Source organism: Phascolarctos cinereus, unplaced genomic scaffold (genome assembly GCF_003287225.1).
Source record: "Phascolarctos cinereus isolate Bilbo 61053 unplaced genomic scaffold, phaCin_HiC Scaffold_3;HRSCAF=262, whole genome shotgun sequence".
Taxonomy (NCBI): Eukaryota; Metazoa; Chordata; class Mammalia; order Diprotodontia; family Phascolarctidae; genus Phascolarctos; species Phascolarctos cinereus.
Window position 1 is genome coordinate 239,976,916 of NW_027555736.1, and position 17,916 is coordinate 239,994,831.

At 39.7% G+C, this 17,916-nt stretch overlaps 1 protein-coding gene across 1 annotated transcript; it reads right to left on the bottom strand.

The window, feature by feature from the left end:
* Positions 1-753: 753 nt before the first annotated feature.
* LOC110208438 (homeobox protein SIX4) lies at positions 754-15,376 on the bottom strand. The gene is made up of 3 exons (XM_020986489.2): positions 14,439-15,376; positions 10,486-11,174; positions 754-5,229 (listed from the first exon to the last, which is right to left on the bottom strand). Exons 1-3 carry the CDS (start codon positions 15,368-15,370, stop codon positions 4,433-4,435), a joined length of 2,418 nt encoding a protein of 805 aa, XP_020842148.1. The 5' UTR covers positions 15,371-15,376; the 3' UTR covers positions 754-4,432.
* Positions 15,377-17,916: the final 2,540 nt, after the last annotated feature.

A 17,916-nucleotide genomic window follows, 5' to 3' on the forward strand; every position in this document is an offset into this window, starting at 1 on the left:
GCCCAGGATTATATAGTTAGTGTCAGAAGCAGGATTTGAGTTAAATTCTTTCTGTCTCTAAGTCCAATACCCTATCAGCTATACCACCTAGCTGCTACCTAAGTGTATGTAGATGCTATTGTTAATAATAAAATACAAATTCACTTAAAAGCAGTATGAAATTCATATTGGTTTTCTGTAATTACGTGTTTCCCCAATTAAAATATACTAATAGTTCAACTACTGTTATGTGAGAATCTGTGAAATTTTATTAAAGAGAGATCTTCATAATTAAAAGGATTGGACAGCACATCTATTATACCTGTGTTTTCAATAGGGTGAGAGAAAACTCCCTCTACCAGTGCAGATCAACAATTTTTCTGAAGCTTCTCATCTTAGAGAGTTGCCCAGGCCACCGAGAGGTTAAATACCTTCGCACGTCTCACAGCCATTTTGTGCCAGAAGTGAGATGTGAACCTAGGTAGTTATCTTGACTCCAAAGCCAGCTCTCCATTCACAATGCAATACTGCCTGTCATGACCACCATCTCCTTTGCCACAGCCTCCTCGTCTTGTGGAGACCATAAATGAGTCTCTTAGATTAAGTTTGAATTTCTGATTTATTTTTCCTAGCGAGAGGTACTTTGCAGTAGTTTTTTAAAATTAATTTATTATTTATTATATTTTGAAAGTTAATCTATATCATAAATATTATTCTATGTATAACTATATTTAATATATAGCTAGTACAAATAACTTTTTCCAACACAAGATGTATAAATATAAAGTTTATTCAGCATAGTATTTAGAAAAATAAGTTCACATCATTTCAGAATACAAATAAAACACTTAATTGTCCAGGCATAAACCCTTATTACAGTACAACATACATACTTTAGATCTCTTTGGTTGGGTAATTAAGCACAGAAATGTTCTGTGACATGCTCTGTGTGCCATCACCTAACAGTGCAGTAAAGACTTATTGTTATCCCATACCATAATATACATTCTGTATAGATTCACTCTTTGTTGTAAGGCACAATAAAATCATAGTGAGTACAGAGCTAACTGGTTACTTCTAAACATACAGTACATGCAACAAAAGAATTCATTTCCTTTGAGTCAGAACCCTGAAAGCCAAAAAGAACCACATGCTATATAATTTTGAGTTAAGAATCATATGGTGGTAACATTAAATTATATGAAATGTACCAGTTAGACAAAAAACAATTCTTAGGCTCTATCATCTAATAGTCTTAGGAAGACTCTGGGAAATCTTCACTGGAAAAATTTAATATTTTCCCTGCAATTTTCCTGAATTAGTGAGATTTGTATGAGATGAACTTTGTCAAAAACATTATTAAGAATGAAGAACTTATGGCTATTGTACTAATATACACTTGTCTAGCATGTAGCAGGGCAGGTTGCAACATGTGCCCAGTAATCCAACCATTAACATGCAAGATACAAGGGCATAAACAAGAAAATTTAAGGCCAGTGTGCAATTTACTACTGATTTTATCTATGGCTATAACATCTACCTGCCTTTCACAATTGAAGGAAAGGCTCTGACATGTGCACAATTTCAAAGTCTTTTCATCCCTATAAACGCACAGAAGTGAAAAGGAAAAACATAGGCATCTTTGCTTGAATGAGGAAGAAACACATCTTCTCTTTAAACAATAGACTGCCCTGTTCCATATAGAACTAAGAACTGAATGTCAACTTTTGACTGACAGTGCATAGATAGGCTCAAACCAGAAACCCCACAGCCAGCAGGGGGATTATGAAGAGGAATTTACATATCCCTGTTCTGATTCCCCTCAGGGATCATCAGAGGGACATTTGCAGCATCTTCAAGCACTTCTTTGTGAAAGAGAAGTTCTGCCACATGAACTCTAAGGGCCAGAATCTTAGTATTGCAAATAATAACTTCATAATTTGCATGAGGAGCACATGGGATAAGTATTATATTATCTCATTCACATATATATGCACTACATCACATAAACTGATCCTTATCTTACTGAAAGACTAGAAAAGAACACTATGTTCTTTATAATGTGCAATGACTCTTACTTAGTATAGTGTGTATATACCTGGAACAATCATAAGGTATTATAGTTAGATCATGTTTGGAGTATAAATGGGTCTCCTAGGTAAGATTTAAATTTTGTGCTATCTTTTCTTAGGGGAGAAAGGAAGATGAACTTTTCAAAGAGGTGTTTCTATATATATATATATTTTTTTGGAAGACACATATATATGTGTATGTATGCACACACTCATGTACTCTTTCCCAGTTGGTGCTTTAAACACATTCCCATCTCCTTTATAGGATGGGTAGCCCTTTTAAATACATAACCAACTCTTGAAATCTGCAGCAATCATATGGAAAATACCATTTTCTTGTAAACTATACTACAGAACCGTATAATTAAGCTCAGTAACATGATCAACACACACCCAAAGGAAAAAACAAACAAACAGTATAAGTAGTGGCAGAGGAGAAAAGAACTCTAAAACACCTGACTTTGTAAAAATAAAAATAAACCCCAAAGCTTAACAAAATACTGTCCATCCAGCACTCTAGGAATATTCCCTAATTTTTCATTTAAAAAGAACAGGAGATCTTTTGAGCAAAATGATGAGTCAAAGGATTCCTCATACAGCTCTTGATCTTTGTATGTCATTTGCATTTAGCTAAACAACAAAATTTAGGTCCTATTCAAACCTTGCCTGGCACACATGGTTATCAGTGATGACAGTAGCTTCTGTACACAAGGATTAGGAACCTAAAATGGGCCCTTCATTTAGATCTTATAAACAAATGTGGTATCTTCACCTTTGACAGTTTCAGTAAAGTATTCTCATCTCTTGTGATTTTTAGAAACCAGAGAAAAATTTCATAACATCGCTCACCACATAAGTGTACCTTTATTCTACTGTCATGTGTTCAGAATTACTGATAACTATAGCCAGAACTCACAGCATTATTTACACAGATTCCTTGAACTAAAAAAATTACTCCTAAAGAAATGAAAAGATAGTGCAAACAATAGTCATGATATCATAATGTTCAATAGCTCACAGGGAAATTATTTTCCAAAACACTTAGAACTGATTAGAGGTTTTAACAGGGAAAGGTATCATTCTACCAGATTTATTTGTTCCATTTTCTCTATAATTAGTCTTTGATAGCAGATATGGATAGTTTATATGGATCAAAATGACGTGGAAGTCTTTATAGGACTGTTACACTGTAATGAAAAGCATTAACAGTAATTCATCTATCTGCCTCACCATTACTAATAGAAATAGTGCCATTAAAAATGTAGTGTATGTTTTCAGACTAAACCATTTCTACAGTAAAATTAACCCTAGGTGGAGCATCAAAGAACAGTAAATGTATCTTCTCACATGTCTGTATCTTAGTAAGAATGATAAAAGGCCACTAGGTAAAAAAGGCACCTGGAATTCTGTAGAAAATATGTAGGTATTTAAAGAAATTGGAAAAAATACTAAATAAAGAACAGCAAAGGGACATGAACAAATGTACCCAAGTTCGAATATTAGGAGAAAGTTTTCTCGCTTCAGTATTATTAACATTGACCTTATTGGGCTACTGATAAAAATCATTACTTTTAAAATCCTACAAAAAGTAAAACTTTGTTGGAAATAACTATGTTTACTTCCTGTTCAAACAATAAAAATAAATTAAACAGCCAGAAAACATGTTTTCTTTTCATTTCATTGTGCCTCAAGTTAAAGGGAAACACATACCCTATAAATAAGATTCACTGTACTAATTGAAAATATCCTGCTAATAGTAACTGGTATATTTACATTCATGCTGGAGTCTAGAGTGTCAAACTATCTAAGCTTCATTAAACTACCAGCTATCATATCTGTCAGTCGGCAAAGGCAAATGCTGAAAAACAGAAGTATTCAGGGTTTATTCAGGTTCTTAACATCAAAACTATCTTAAGAATAGTTTGGAGGTATCATCTATGCTTTTTGAAATGTATCAATGCCCATGGAGTAAGAGTAAACAAAAAGAATCGCATTATTTCTATCCTTTTATAGCTACGTTTCATTTTCTAGAAGTTAGGTATGTGTATACTTTACTTGTGAAACATAAGTTTCTATGTGGAAGTTCCATTTCAGCCTTTAGGGTTACATTAAGTGAACCAAACCATCGCACTTTCACTTGATAATCTCCTTCATGTTCTCTTCTTTGGTTAAAAGAGAACATTAACATGTGAACAAAAAAGGATATAGTTTTGCTTCCATGGATTTAATTGTGGTCTTCATGCAAACTCAATTCAAAGTCTTTGAAATCTATCTCTCTGCCAAACTGTGCAGTATTTTCCTTAAGCAGGGAAAATGCTTAATGTCCTCAGGGCCTCTGGACAAGATTTGAACACGGATGCCAAAAACAAAGAGGAAAAAAATTATAAATCTTGCATATCTTGATCCAACTGGACAGTCTGGAGCTTGGCAAGCTCTTTTTTGTCTGTTTCCAGTTCTTCACAGACTGTTTCAACAATGCCATCCAGGACATACTTGGATTTGGAATCCAGCATCATTAAGTTGCTTGCTGCTTTGTCCTCAGAACTTGGTATGAAATCCTCCTTTATGTTAGATACGGATTGCAGAACTAACCGGTGCTCTCTGACAAAATCCTCATGTACTGCTGGGGAGGAATGACCCACACGGTCTCCAGCTGCTGAAACTATTTCCCCAAGGGCAGGCTGGCTCATTGGAATTGACATTAGGTCTGGACCAGTAATAAGGGAACAGTTCTGCAGAGTTGCATAGTTACTGTTGCTGACAGATATCACAGTAGATGTGCTTGTTACAGGTGTAGACAAGGACTGGCTCTCAGTAATATCAGCATTGAGCTCTGTTGCATTTAGCAGAGCAGGGGGAGCTAGGGAAAAACTGTGAGCTGGAGTTACATTAACTAATGATGAGGCCATGGGATGTAGGCCACTGCTTGAGATATTTTCAGAAGACATGTTTACATTGACTTGTGGGTTTTGATTGACAGGCATTAATTGAGAAAATACAAGGCTCCTTTCCAAGCCCTCTTGTTTAACAGATCCTACTGTTTGACCTGAATTTGGAACTGCATAGACTACTGCACCAGGTGCAAGAGAACTGAAGAAAACCTTTCCTTGTTGTGCTGTGGTAGAGTCACTGGTAAATGTCCCCCCATCAGAAGTGCTTGAATTTACTGAAATATTACCTAAAAAGAATAAAGTAGAGATTACCGTTGATTGGAAATGATATGGGATGATGAAAAATTGCTTCATTATTTATTTATTTACACATTATTTTAAGTTAACGAACAATATCATTTATAAGAGCTTAGCCAATGTGACATAAAAGAACTGCCCTGACTTATTTCTGAATTTTAGGTCTTTCTAGTTCACTACTAAAAGCTTGATAATAGCTAGGATTTACACATACAGTACTTTAAGATTTGCAAAGTGTTATATATGTTATCTCATATTTCATCCTCACAAGAACCCTGTGAGGTAGGGGCTATTATTATCATCCCTATTTCACAGATGAGGAAACTGAGGTTAAAAGAAGTTAAAAGCTAGTAAATGTCTGAAGTAGAATTCAAACTCACGTCTTCTAGTTCTTAATTAGTCGCTGTGCATCACTGGCTATGCCAACTAGAACTAGAAAACACAAATATAAAACACCTTTGTTGGGGACAGCTCAATAACTGACTAAAAGCATATATGGATATGCAGAAAACACTGCATGAAGTAACTTGCCCTGGGGCTTTAAGTTAACCATATGAACCTGTGGAGACAAGTTTCAAACTTTCACCTAACCATAAAATAAATAATGTCAAGGCAATTAGACATTCAAGAGGTCTTTTCTTTTGTTCTGACAGAACTGAAGTTTAAAACATGCTTCTAAGTCCGATATAGTGATAGACAGGATTAATGGGAATACTGAAATATGCTTTTTCAAACACATTTCAATATAAGAGCGAAGTCTTTAAAACTGACCTTTTAAAGCTATCATTAACAGTCTATAGAGATCAGTTCCATAGGAGAAAAGAATTAAATGAATTATCCAATTAATTCATATCAAATGTTATTTTTTTCCTGAAAATATGCAGATAATATTCTATTTCACTTCAGGAGAACTTCCTTTTGATATTTTAAGACCAAGTCTACACAGTCAAAGCACATAAAGAGTTGAATGGGTATTTCTACTAGATAATTGAGGCAGTTTAGCTAGCCAGCCAGTACAAACCTTTCAAGTGCTCTACAAAAACCTGTTTTCTTGTTCAGACTGTCTGTATAAGCAAAACAAAGCAAAGACCACTTACTATCTTAAGATTTACACCAAAATATCCTATTAATGAGGGGGGAAAGGGTTTGGCAACTTGAATTATAGATTTAAGCTAGAAGGTTGCTTAAAATACATTTAATCCTGCCCCTTCATTTTACAGGAAACTGAGGACCCAAGAAAAAAACTGTCTTGCCCAGGTTCACAAGGCTAATAAATGACAGAGGCAGAATTCAAACTCAGGTCTTTTAGATTCCAAGTCCAGTGCTCTATCCATTATACCAAACTGCCTTTCCATTCCTCTCGGAAACCTTTCAGGTTGACTGTCTAAACTAGGGTTTTTTACCCTGGGGTCCATGAACTTAAAAAAATTTTTTTTGGAAAACTATATTTCAATATAATTGGTTTCCCTTATAATGTTACATAGTTTATTCATTTAAAAACATTATTCTGAAAAAGGATGCATGGGCTTACCAGACTGCCACAGAGGTCCATAACATAAAAAAGGCTAAAAAACCCTGGATCTATATCAGTCATATAGACCTTTTAAAGCTATCATTAACAGTTTATAGAGACCAGTTCCATAGGAGAAAAGAGTAAAGAATTAAATGAATTATCCAATTAATTCATATCAATGCTTCCTAGACATACAGTTCTGAGCCTCAGTTTCCTCAACTGAAAAACAAGGCAGTGATACTTATACCACCTACCTCAAAGGGAGGTTTTTGAAAAGGTACTTTGTAAATCTTAAATCACTATTTGAGTTGCTAGTATTCAATTTACTTCATGGAGAAAGTTCGAATTTTAAGTAAAATTCATAAAATAATTTTTTTTTGCTTGGATAATAAGAATCATTCTTATGAAGTTACTTTCCTAGCTGATAAATGAAATATGATAGGAAACTTCAGATATCCTCAGAAGAATTTGCAAATAGACTAACTACAATGGAACTTCTTCAAAGTCAACATTTTGGTAAGCATCCCATAAAGAAAATTATATTTTCTAATATTTTAAATTTTGGGGAAATCTGTATAATTAGTAAGGTAAATTTTCATTTTATAGACTAAAATGTACAAGATAGCATATTTCCTCCTACTATGACTAAATATAAAATATTCATAATTTCTAAACATTGTGATTATATTATATTTCTGAAATAAAATATATTGATGACTTGCTCAAATTATTCTTATTTATTCTCTTTCTTATATGCTCTCCAATTTCCCTACCAAATGCCTGTGTCAGTCAAACAACTGAAACTATTGCTCCCATTTGAAAAGATTAGCCTGAAGCTTAAATATACTTTAAAATTCTCAACTTGCACTTCTAGGATGTAGCCAAATTAATATGTACACACATACATACATATTTGCTGACTTATATGTTTTGTTTCAAAATTGCACGCCAGTATATATGACTTTTTACAATCTCCTTTTTATTTGCTATCTTTCTCTGCCTCCCCCCCCATTAGAATGTAAGCTCCTAGAGGTCAAGGACTGACATATTTGGTTTTATTTGTAGCTTCATGGTTTAGTAGAGTGCCTAGCACATAGCAAACACTTAATAAGTGCTTTATTTATTTATTTATCAGAATTCCTAGCAATTTAAGATTATGCTATTAAATAAGATTATACTTTCCTTTTTCAATAACTATTTAAGAGTAAACAACCAAATTTCTGAGTATGCTCTAGAAATGCTAACATAATAAATAGAAAAATACAAAAATGATCCAGAAAGCTCTTTTCAGATCAAATAACTCCTGAATAAAGAAATTGTATCATAAATGTAAAGAGAACTGTCACAACAAAATAGATAAATAAAACTTTATAAGGATTCTGTTTCAAGGGTTTTTTGGTTAAAAGCAAATAAGCACTTTATAATAAACCAAATAAAATAAAAAACTAGGCATAAAATATAATTTTAAAGATCTAATGATGATAAGAAATGACATGGTTAACTACATCTTTTTTCTCACATATAAGAGTAAGAAAACATGTCAGAAAATGTGTGAATTATTATTATTTTTTTCACCACAAAGAAGGACTAGGTACAGAAAGAAAATTAACCTAGTCGTCAACTCTTGAAGTAGGCTAATATTATTTCTCTTAGATAGAGGTTAAACACTAAAAATATGCATGATTGTGAATTACTATACTGTACCAAGAGGAACACTGCTTCCTGAATCCATCTGGTTAAACTTATGCCTTCAACTTGTCGAAATAGTCCCAAGACTGACAGCCCTGTCATTTGATCTTAGCAATTATAACTGAAAATGCTATTCTTATTCCCATTAAATGTCTCATTTTAAAAAATTAAGCTATTAGCCCCTAATAATTTTCTGTGGCATCAAGTTTCCCGGGTTACACATCAAAAGTATTTTTCCTTCTCAAACCCTCTTCCCAACTCCACTCCCATCCCCAATAACTATTTACTCTTTGCTTTAAATATGTTACCTTGAGATTTTACCTATTAGCCCTTGGTGAATTTTCCTGAAGAGGGAAAACTGGTTTGTGGAGGATGGGGGTGGGGGTGGGATGGATGGTATTGAGAAGAAAAATGTATATTGAATCATGTACAAAAATCAACACTGATTTTTCACCTCATTTTTCATAGTTTTATGAAGTTTTTCTACTTGTTTTGGCTCTTTCAATAACTTGGAATACCAGAATAATGACGAATATGTTATGAGATTTCTGAGTTTCAGCATTATGCACTAAACTGGAAATACATAGGCAAAACAACATTTATTTCTGAATTGTTTTTCTATCACCAGCTAGGAAAATTAATGCTGTGTGATACAGTACTTCATTTTATGTATTCCTGTAAAACTATGTGTAAGTTCTAGTTTTGTAAGTCAAATCACAGAGTTGGATTTGGAGTTCAAAGGATTTTTAGAAGTCATATAATCCAACCCCTTCCTTTTGCAGATGAGGAGACTGAGTTCTAGAGAAGTAAAATGGTTTATCCAAGGTCACACATGCGGTGTGTGGCAAAACCAGGAATCAAACCCAAGTCCTTTGCAGAGCTCCAAATCTAGCATTCTATTTCAGCACACTATTTAAAGGCCTCAGGGAAACTAGATTTCTAATGAAATTCTGTTGTAAATACTTACTTGTTAATTGATCTTTTTGTGCTATAGTTCAGGGCAATGCAATTATCGGAGAGTCAGAAGACTTCAGTGAGAGTCTGGATTTTGGCACTTACTAGCTGTGTGGTCCTGGGCAAGTCACTTTACTTCTGAGTCTATTTTTATATATTGGGTTTGTTTAAAGTGAGTTAAACCTTCCACTCCAGGACTAAGAGAGGTGTTCAGCTTTCAACAAGTTTTCACCTTCTCCACTGTATAGATGCATACATTCAAGCAGAAGGACTACGAAATTTGCTCAAAGTCATGGACAGAGCTAGCATAATGGCCCTTGGTTCTCATAAAGTCCAGTTCAGGGCTCTCTTTACTGCACTAGATTGCCCCTCTTTTGATCAAGTCTCTTCTATCTATAGAAATAATGGAAATACTGCACTAGATTGCCCCTCTTTTGATCAAGTCTCTTCTATCTATGGAAATAATGGAAATAAAGCAGTCATCTGAGAGACATCCCCATATCTGATAGATAAGTCTAAGGGGACATAAACAGGAGTTCAAACACACATTCCTTTGATATCCCTTTAGTTTTGTTACTCTTAATTATAGGAAGAATATGGCTCAAACACAATCAATCCACTCTCATCATTGTCCCTGATTTTAGCTTGCTCTTACAAAACGTTTTTGGTCAAACACTTGACGCTTAGGGAAAATGCATGTTCACACCAGCTCCTAAGGCTTATTCTTTGTTCTAAGTGCTAATATTAATTTTTAATTTCAAAAAGCCAAGCAATGGGTTATTTTGTAAGGACCAATATTTTATATTGTATAATTGCAGAGCTGGCAAGACTTCTTATGAACTATACTTTTCCATTCAGCTCCTAAAAAAAAATACAGCTCATCCCCATGATCCTAGGGAGTTAAGTATGTTGAGTGCTGCTAACAGGTGTTGTAGTGAGGGTGAGCCGAAAGAACAGGGATATTTTGCAGCTGTAGCAGACACCAGGGCACTTGGGCTGCAACACCCCTGCATAGGTTTCACAAAAGACAGCGGCTGATACACATACTCACTTTTGCCCAAGGCATTTCTATAGCAAATGAAACCTTTACCTTGTGAAGCTGCCACTGAAACAGGAGGCAGCTGCAGAGGAGAGAATCCAATGCTTCCATTAAGCAACTGGCCATTTGTTCCTGAATTGGGGATCTGTACAATGCCATACTGGCTTATTTGTACGGGAGTTGTAAAAGTCACCACAGAACCTCCATCTTGAGAAGCCACGGTTTGTATGCCTTCCCTTTTAACTTCAGTGCTAGGAATCAAACCAGGAAATGAAGCAGGGATGCTGGGGCTGTAGGATGTTGTCGCTGCGGAATTCGTTGTGGAACTCTGGAGGACTTTGAAGTCTTTTACATCCTCTGAAGGAGATCCCAAGATGTCAGTCATGGATGCACCATTGTTCACAATGCTTGAGGAAGTTTTTGATGGGTTCAAAGTCACAGTCTGTGTATTTCCTACATTTAGTCCATTAAGGATTACACTGTTAGGTCCCTGAATAAAGGAATTGCCATTAAGGAAGACAGGTGAAGTACTTGCAGGTACTATGCCTCCATTCAGTAACACTCCAGGGGAACTTAATGATATCTTAGTGTTTCCAATTTGTTGCATGTACACTGGTTCCATGTGGCTGGAAAGGCTCAAGTTGGTGACTCCATCAGAAGAACTGGAGAGTGAATGAGGAGACAAATCCTCATGTCCCTTGCTGGACTCATCTTCAGTACTGGGATTACCATCTGACTCACTGTGCAGGGGAAAAGAAATCAAGACACATTAGAGGTCAAGGGGATGACATTTTAAGTACTTGCAATTTGTTTGGAAAATCAGGTCCTAAATCAGAGGATGAGAAGAAAGCATGATGTATGTTGGCCTCATTTAGATTGGGAAGTGTCTGTGAAGAGATCTTAAGTATGAGTCAAGGAGAGGGTAAATCTCAGATCCTAAGTCATCTTTTGATAAACTCAGAAAAACAGTCTGGGAAAAGCAACATCAGCCAACGTGAGTGAAAGGAATATTGGGTGGAATCATAGGAAATTAAAGCTGGAAGGACCTTAGAAACCATGTAACTTAACTCTCACTGTACAAAGGTGGAAACTGAGCCCCCAAACTGGGAAGTTAAAGAACCATGGTCATAAATTTAGTGGTAGAGTGTATTTTTTTCTACCATTACAATTCTGACTTTTGCCAGTAAATAAGTTACTGTTTACACTTTAAAAATAGAATGATCATTGCTCTGGAGTTTTGGGTTGAGAAATACCTTTAAACAAATTTGATTAGTACTATTTTAGAGATAATATAAGAATCAAAGCACTAGGATATAGGCTCCCAGTTGCCCTGGGGAAAAGAACATTTAGCACCTTGAAGTGGTTTCTAATTTTTTTAAACCCGTTAAAGACCTGGACAGATAATGGGAAGTGATAACTCAACAGTCACTTTCTGTAAAAGTTTACATGAATCGACCCTCCCAATACTCAGCTTTTATGGACCCAAGTTTCCCCTATCTAATTCTAGAGAAATTGCTGGTGTTTGTGGGGAAGGAGCCTTCATCCCAAGAACACTACCTGGCATGCACTTGTCTTTGAACTTAGAAAAAAACAGAAATGGGCCAGGTGAAATGAGTGGAAAAGGGGCTAAGCCAAAAACAACATAACAACAAGAAGAAACCAAATACTTCCCCCTCCCTCGTGGTTTCCAGGCCATGCCCCTTCAGGCCTCTTCCCCAGTCTCTCCAGATTCCATCTGTTCCTGAGAACACCTCTTTTTTCATTTATCAGGTTTAAGAGAAGGATTCAGGATGGAAGTGTGGTGGTGTTTCCCTACTTGGCCTGAGACTGGAATGGAAGAGGGTGAGGGGCTGGTTGGAGAGCTGAAGAAGGTGGGATGTTCTGGGCCTGGCTGGATCCTGCGATGGGCCTGACCGGGTCTGTTTCACTTTAGTGCTGAAGGAGAGGATTACCCTGGCTTTGGGCTGTGGGGCTGGGAGAGCTGGGAGCATTTTGATTTACGAGCTGAGATTGAGCCTCAGTCGCTGTCTGAGAGGGTGACTCATTGGGGGAGGGTGGGGGCGGGGGCAGATCCGGAGAGGGGCAGCCTGGAGGAGGGGGTAGTGAGGAAGAAAGCCCAGACGGTAGGAAAAGAAGAGGATTGGAGGTGGGTGATGATGGGGGTGTGAAACTAGCCTGGGCCGGGGAAGGTGAGAGGAAAGGCAAGATCCTGTATTGTGTGTGCCAGGACACCCCACTCCCCCCCCCCACTCTCTACCCTGGGGCCGCACTTATTTCCTCATTGTTAGAGGACTAGGGCAGGGATCCCTAACCCTTGGCTAATAAAGGTTGAGTTTTTTGATTGAGGAGTAATTAATTCTCTTATCTGCAACTTTTTTTCCTTTCCTTATTCTCTGTCTCATTTTCTCTCTCTTTTGTGTGTTTTGTTTTGGTTACAGTCAGGCTTCAGTATTAGATTCTCCCGGCTGCTCTTGGGGCCCTCGCCTGGCTCTGCACAACTGCCTCACCGCCCTCCTTCTTTCCTCCTCCCTCCCTCTCTCCCTCCCTCCCAGGGAGAGGAATGCCTGGAGGCCCGGTTTGCCCAGGGAAGGAGAGGAAGAGGGGAAAGGGGGAGGGGCAGGAGAAGGAGAGCAGGCTCTGGAATGCGCCTTGTGCGCCTGGTGGTCACCTCCACCTGGCCCGCTCCACTTCCCTTAGGGCCCTTTAGCTTCGAGTCACCCCAGCTCATTGATTCTTTCTTTGATCAATATATTATGGATATTTTGATAGTTTCTCCAGGCCCGGGTAGGTTGGGGACAGTATCTCCTTCAACCTTTTCTGCGCCACAACTAACAGTATATATACTCAGGTAAGCACCATCCCTGCGATACACACAACACAGGAAGTATATTCAGGAGCAAAAACAAAAGCTCTGGGAAACCTGATCCTTTCTGACAGAGGAAAGACTGCAAGAAACAAAAGATCAAAAGGGGCATGAGATCCCTGTGCACCCACTTCCTTCCCACCGCCCGCCATAAGCCACCTAGCCATGAAGCCATAGAAGAACTGAGTTTAGAAAGCACTTTTTTTTTCCATCCCCGGTTTCCCGGGACTGCGATGAAACCCGATCCGAAGAAGCTTAGAATCAGGTTTCAAAACACCGTAGACGCGAGCCGCACCAACACCCCCACGTTGCTGCTGCTGCTGCTGCTACTGCTGAAAAGAACAGCGGGCATAGTGAATGATTAACTCTGTCAAATAAAAACCTCAGTCTTAACACTGTCCCCCCCCCCAGCCTCCCACCCAGCCATCTCCCCTGCAAACTACCGTAGTCCAAAGTACAGGCCCCTCTACCCCCAATTACTCTACAGCAATTCCCAAGCCCAAGGCTGAGGAGCTGCAGAATCCCAGGTAGGGGTGTGTTGTGTTGTGTTGTGTTGTGTTGTGTGTGTGTGTGTCTGCCCAAGCTGGAGACAGCAGAGATAGAAGGGTCGGTTGGGTTCGGTGGAAGCAGTCCATCACGCCTATGTCTGACCAGAGGGAGGAAAGCCTAAAGCCAGGCGAGCCCCAATGCAAGGAGGAAGGAGGAAGCTGAGCGCTCTCCTCTAGTGCCAACAAACTCCTTCGCTTCACCCCGCCAGCCCTGGGGACAGTGGCAACTTCAAAAGGCTGAGGGACCAGGGTGGGCAGAATTGACCGGTCAAAGGTGGGGGGTGGGGACTGATACCCGGGCGAGAAGAAACTTCTAGGGGAAGGAGGGGGAGGGTAAAGAGATCTGTTCCCTCTTCCCCCCCCCCCCCAAGCCTACCTCCACTCCCTAGTCCTCCAGTGCAGCGTCCGGGAAAAGAAGGAGGGGGGAAGTAGGGAGGAGGGGAGGGAGAGGTGGGCAGCAGCAGGACAAGGCTAGTGGGGAAGGTAAGCGCCATGTTTGCAAGCGCTTGGAGTAAAAGCAGGCTGGGGGGTGGGGGAGGGCGAGAGAGAGGGAGGAGAGAGAGGAGGAGGAGGAGGAAAGTTTGGCTCCTCACCTTTTGGACTGGGTCTCGGAGGGGTTCCGGTCGCGCTGCCTCCGGTTCTTGAACCAGTTGCTGACCTGAGTGAGGGAGAGGCCGGTGATCTTGGCCAGGTGCCGCTTCTCTGCCGGGGACGGGTAACGATTCTGCTTGTACAGCTCCTTGAGCGCGTTGCGCGACTTCTCCTTGAAACAATACACCGTCTCCTCGCCGTCCCAGATGGTCCGGGGCAGGGGGAATTTCCTCCTCAGCCTGTACTTGTCCACGGCTCCCAAGGGCCGGCCCCGCGCCCTCTCGGCTTCACTGTAGCGCGCCTTGTACCAGAGCTGCTGCAGAAGGGGGTGGTTGGCCGACTCGAAGCTGTGGCTCTCGAGGATGCTGTAGAGCTCCGGGTAGATGCCCTGGTGGAAGGCGACCAAGGCTCGGGCTTTCAAGAGACTCTCGTTGCCACGTAGCAGGTCGCTCTGGGGCAGAGACCACAGGAACCGGGCCAGGCGGTCCAAGTTTCCCCCTTGCTGCAATGCTTCGCAAACGCAGGCGACGTGGTCCGGAGAAAAAGCCAGCGGGGTCTGCGCTGCAGCCGCGGCGGCGGCGGCGGCGGCGGCGGCGGCGGCCGCCGCGGCTGCTTGGTGGTTTCGGGCTAGAAGTTCAGAGTGGAGTTGTACCTGGTCCGCCGCAGCTCCCGCGGCGGCCACCGCTGCTGCGGCCGCCGCTGCCGCGGCCGCGGCCGCTACTGCCGCCGCCGCCCCCTCCTCTCCGCCAGCAGCAGCCGTGGAACCCACGGGCTCCATGGGGAAAGGGGCGGCAGCCGGAGGATTGAGTGCTGCGACGGCTCCCCCCACCACTTCTGGTGGCGCCTCCTTTCCTTCGGGGGCGCCTTCCATCCCATTTTCTTGCTTTATCTCCACCGCACTTGCGATCTGGTCCGTGGGGGAGGAAGAGGACATTTTTTGTCGTCCCCCCCCCACTCCTCTCTTTCTTCCACTCTCCTTCTTCTTTCGCCCCCCCTCCCCCCTTCCCCTCTCCGGAAAGCCCACTCCCTCCCTCCTGGTTTCGGCAGGATCTAGCTGATCAGGTTTCTCCCCGGCCACGCAGTCACCATTAAGATAGCTGCTATAGCAAAGTAGTGTAAACGGATAGCTCCTTTCTGCCTTTCCCCCAACGTGACTCCTCGGGTTGCTGCATACTATATGGCACAAGCAGCCTGACTGGCCCAGGCGAGCCACCTCATTGGCTATTTGCGTTCAGAAAGAGGAGGAGACACCATTTCTCTCCCCCACAATCACCCCTCCTTCCTCTCTGTCCCTCCCTCCTTCCCCTGACCCTAAACACCTATACCTGGAGAAGTTCGGACATTCTTCTTACTACGGGCCACTGAGTTAGCAAAAACATGTCATCGTCACCTGAAAGCTAGACAGTAGAAGCCTTATAAAAAAGTACACCAGTGAGAGTTCTGAGAAAAGAACAGTGGGGTTAGGTAGGTAGTATTAAAGAATTTAAGTAGCCTTCAGGTTCAGTTGTCTAAAATCCCACAAGAAAGCTACCACCAGCAAAAAAGATGACGACACCTTAAAGAAGCATAAGAACTGGCATCCCCACTCCCCTCCAATTTTGTTTCTTCTCACATATCTACCATGAATTTTTCTTAAAAGGATAAAATGGTATGGAGAAATACTAAAAGAGAAGGAACCCACTGAGAACTGAAAATCTCCATCAAGTAAGAATTCGTATTAAATAGCTTTATTTTTTTTAAAGCCAACCTTATAGTAGTTAGTATAGATAGCACACTGAGAACCCTCAGACCATGAGGCATTCACACTTATGTTTAACATCAAGATATCTAAAGGGTTGGAAGTTAAAATGGAACAATTACAATAGAATAGCAAAACAAATGGTGATGGAGCAGTAGAACACATCTGGTCTCTGATAAATTCATCACTGTTAGTACAATTGATGAATGAATTATAGAAACCATAATCTTATCATAACATAATAACAGCAAGAAAGAATAGTTATATTCCTTATTATGTATCCATGTATCTCTATGAATCATTGTGCTCATTCAAAGGTGTTATATTTCTATACTAGGTTCCAGGTATTTCTGAAAGGAAGATCAGTAGTCCTTTTCACCTGTAGATATAGTGGAAAACTAAGACCCTTCTTTGGTTTGAGACTGAAGCTTTGGTATATGGGAATCTGTTGCCTTTTCATTAACTACACAAAGTGTTTGCTTAGAGTCACCCAGTCTCTGAATGCTGTTCATTAAGAGGATCTACCTGATGCTACTATATTCCAGGATTCATTATCTATGCTGCATTGTTGTAATTTTAATTCAGTGATGTCCTTTTAATGCTTCTTCTGTCCAGACTACTTTTAGTGACCACTTCAGATTATCATAAGACACCTGCTCAGGACTCTTGCTGTCATCAATCCTAAATTCAGATCTTATCTTTTAATGTAATATTCAATTCAATAGTCACTTAATAAGCATTCTTTAAGGGCTTTTTACATGCCGGGCTCTGTTGGGATGCAATGAAAGACCAGAAAAACAGTCACTGCCTTCAGATAACTTGCCTTCTAGCACTTGGAGCTTCTTCTTTTGGTCTGGACATATGATTTGATTGGTGGAGGGAGCTCCACATTGAGGAAACTCTACCAATGCAGATCAAGTTTTCTGTATCTTATAAACTTTGAGAGCTTCCTAGAGCATTGAGAAGTTAAAAGTGATTTGTCCAGGGTCACACCTCCAGTATGTATCATAGGCTGGATGTGAATTTTGTCAGGGTTTCAATGAAATGTAATTTAACTCTTAAATGTTTTATTGGTGCCTTTTGTTTTTAATGTCACAATTATTTCTAGATACCCCCTTCAGTATCCAACCAGATCTCTTGTAAAAATGAAAACAAACTAAGCAAAAAAAATCTATACAGTGACTTTTCTAGTAGTATACATATAACATTCTGCATCTATCATCTCCTCTACCAATATGAGGAGAATGTGTTTCATCATCTCTTCTGTGGAACCAAAATTGATCATTACAATTACTCAGAGTTTGTATCTCTTTTACTGTTCTTTTAATTTATATTATTATAGCCATTCTACATAATATTCTCTTGGTTCTACTTACTCTTACTACTTTCTGCATTTATTTGCACAAGTCTTCTTATGTTTCTCTGTATTCCTTATTTTCATCATTTTTACTATACAATAATGTACTATTACCTTTGTATTCAATTGATTGTTTGCCTGTTCCCTAATTATTTTATTTTTAGCTCTTTATTACCACAAAAAGTGCTTCTATTTAGACATTTTTGTTACTTTCTTTTTTGTTTGTCCAGAACTCTTTGGGACGTATGTCCAGTATATCATATCATATGTCCAGAATATCATTAAGTCAAGGGCTATATAAACAATTTCATTACTTTTCTTGCACAATTCCCAATTGTTTTCAAGAATAATTCAACCAATTCTTATATGTACCAGTGTTACATGT

Bases quoted from the DNA above. Each gene is read 5' to 3' on its own strand.
- LOC110208438 (XM_020986489.2), bottom strand. From the start codon at position 15,370: ATGTCCTCTTCCTCCCCCACGGACCAGATCGCAAGTGCGGTGGAGATA. The intron at 11,175-14,438 runs GTGAGGAGCCAA...TCCCCTGCACAG, and splicing joins TCCGAGACCCAGTCCAAAAG to TGAGTCAGATGGTAATCCCA. The intron at 5,230-10,485 runs GTAAAGGTTTCA...TATTCTTTTTAG, and splicing joins TTCAGTGGCAGCTTCACAAG to GTAATATTTCAGTAAATTCA.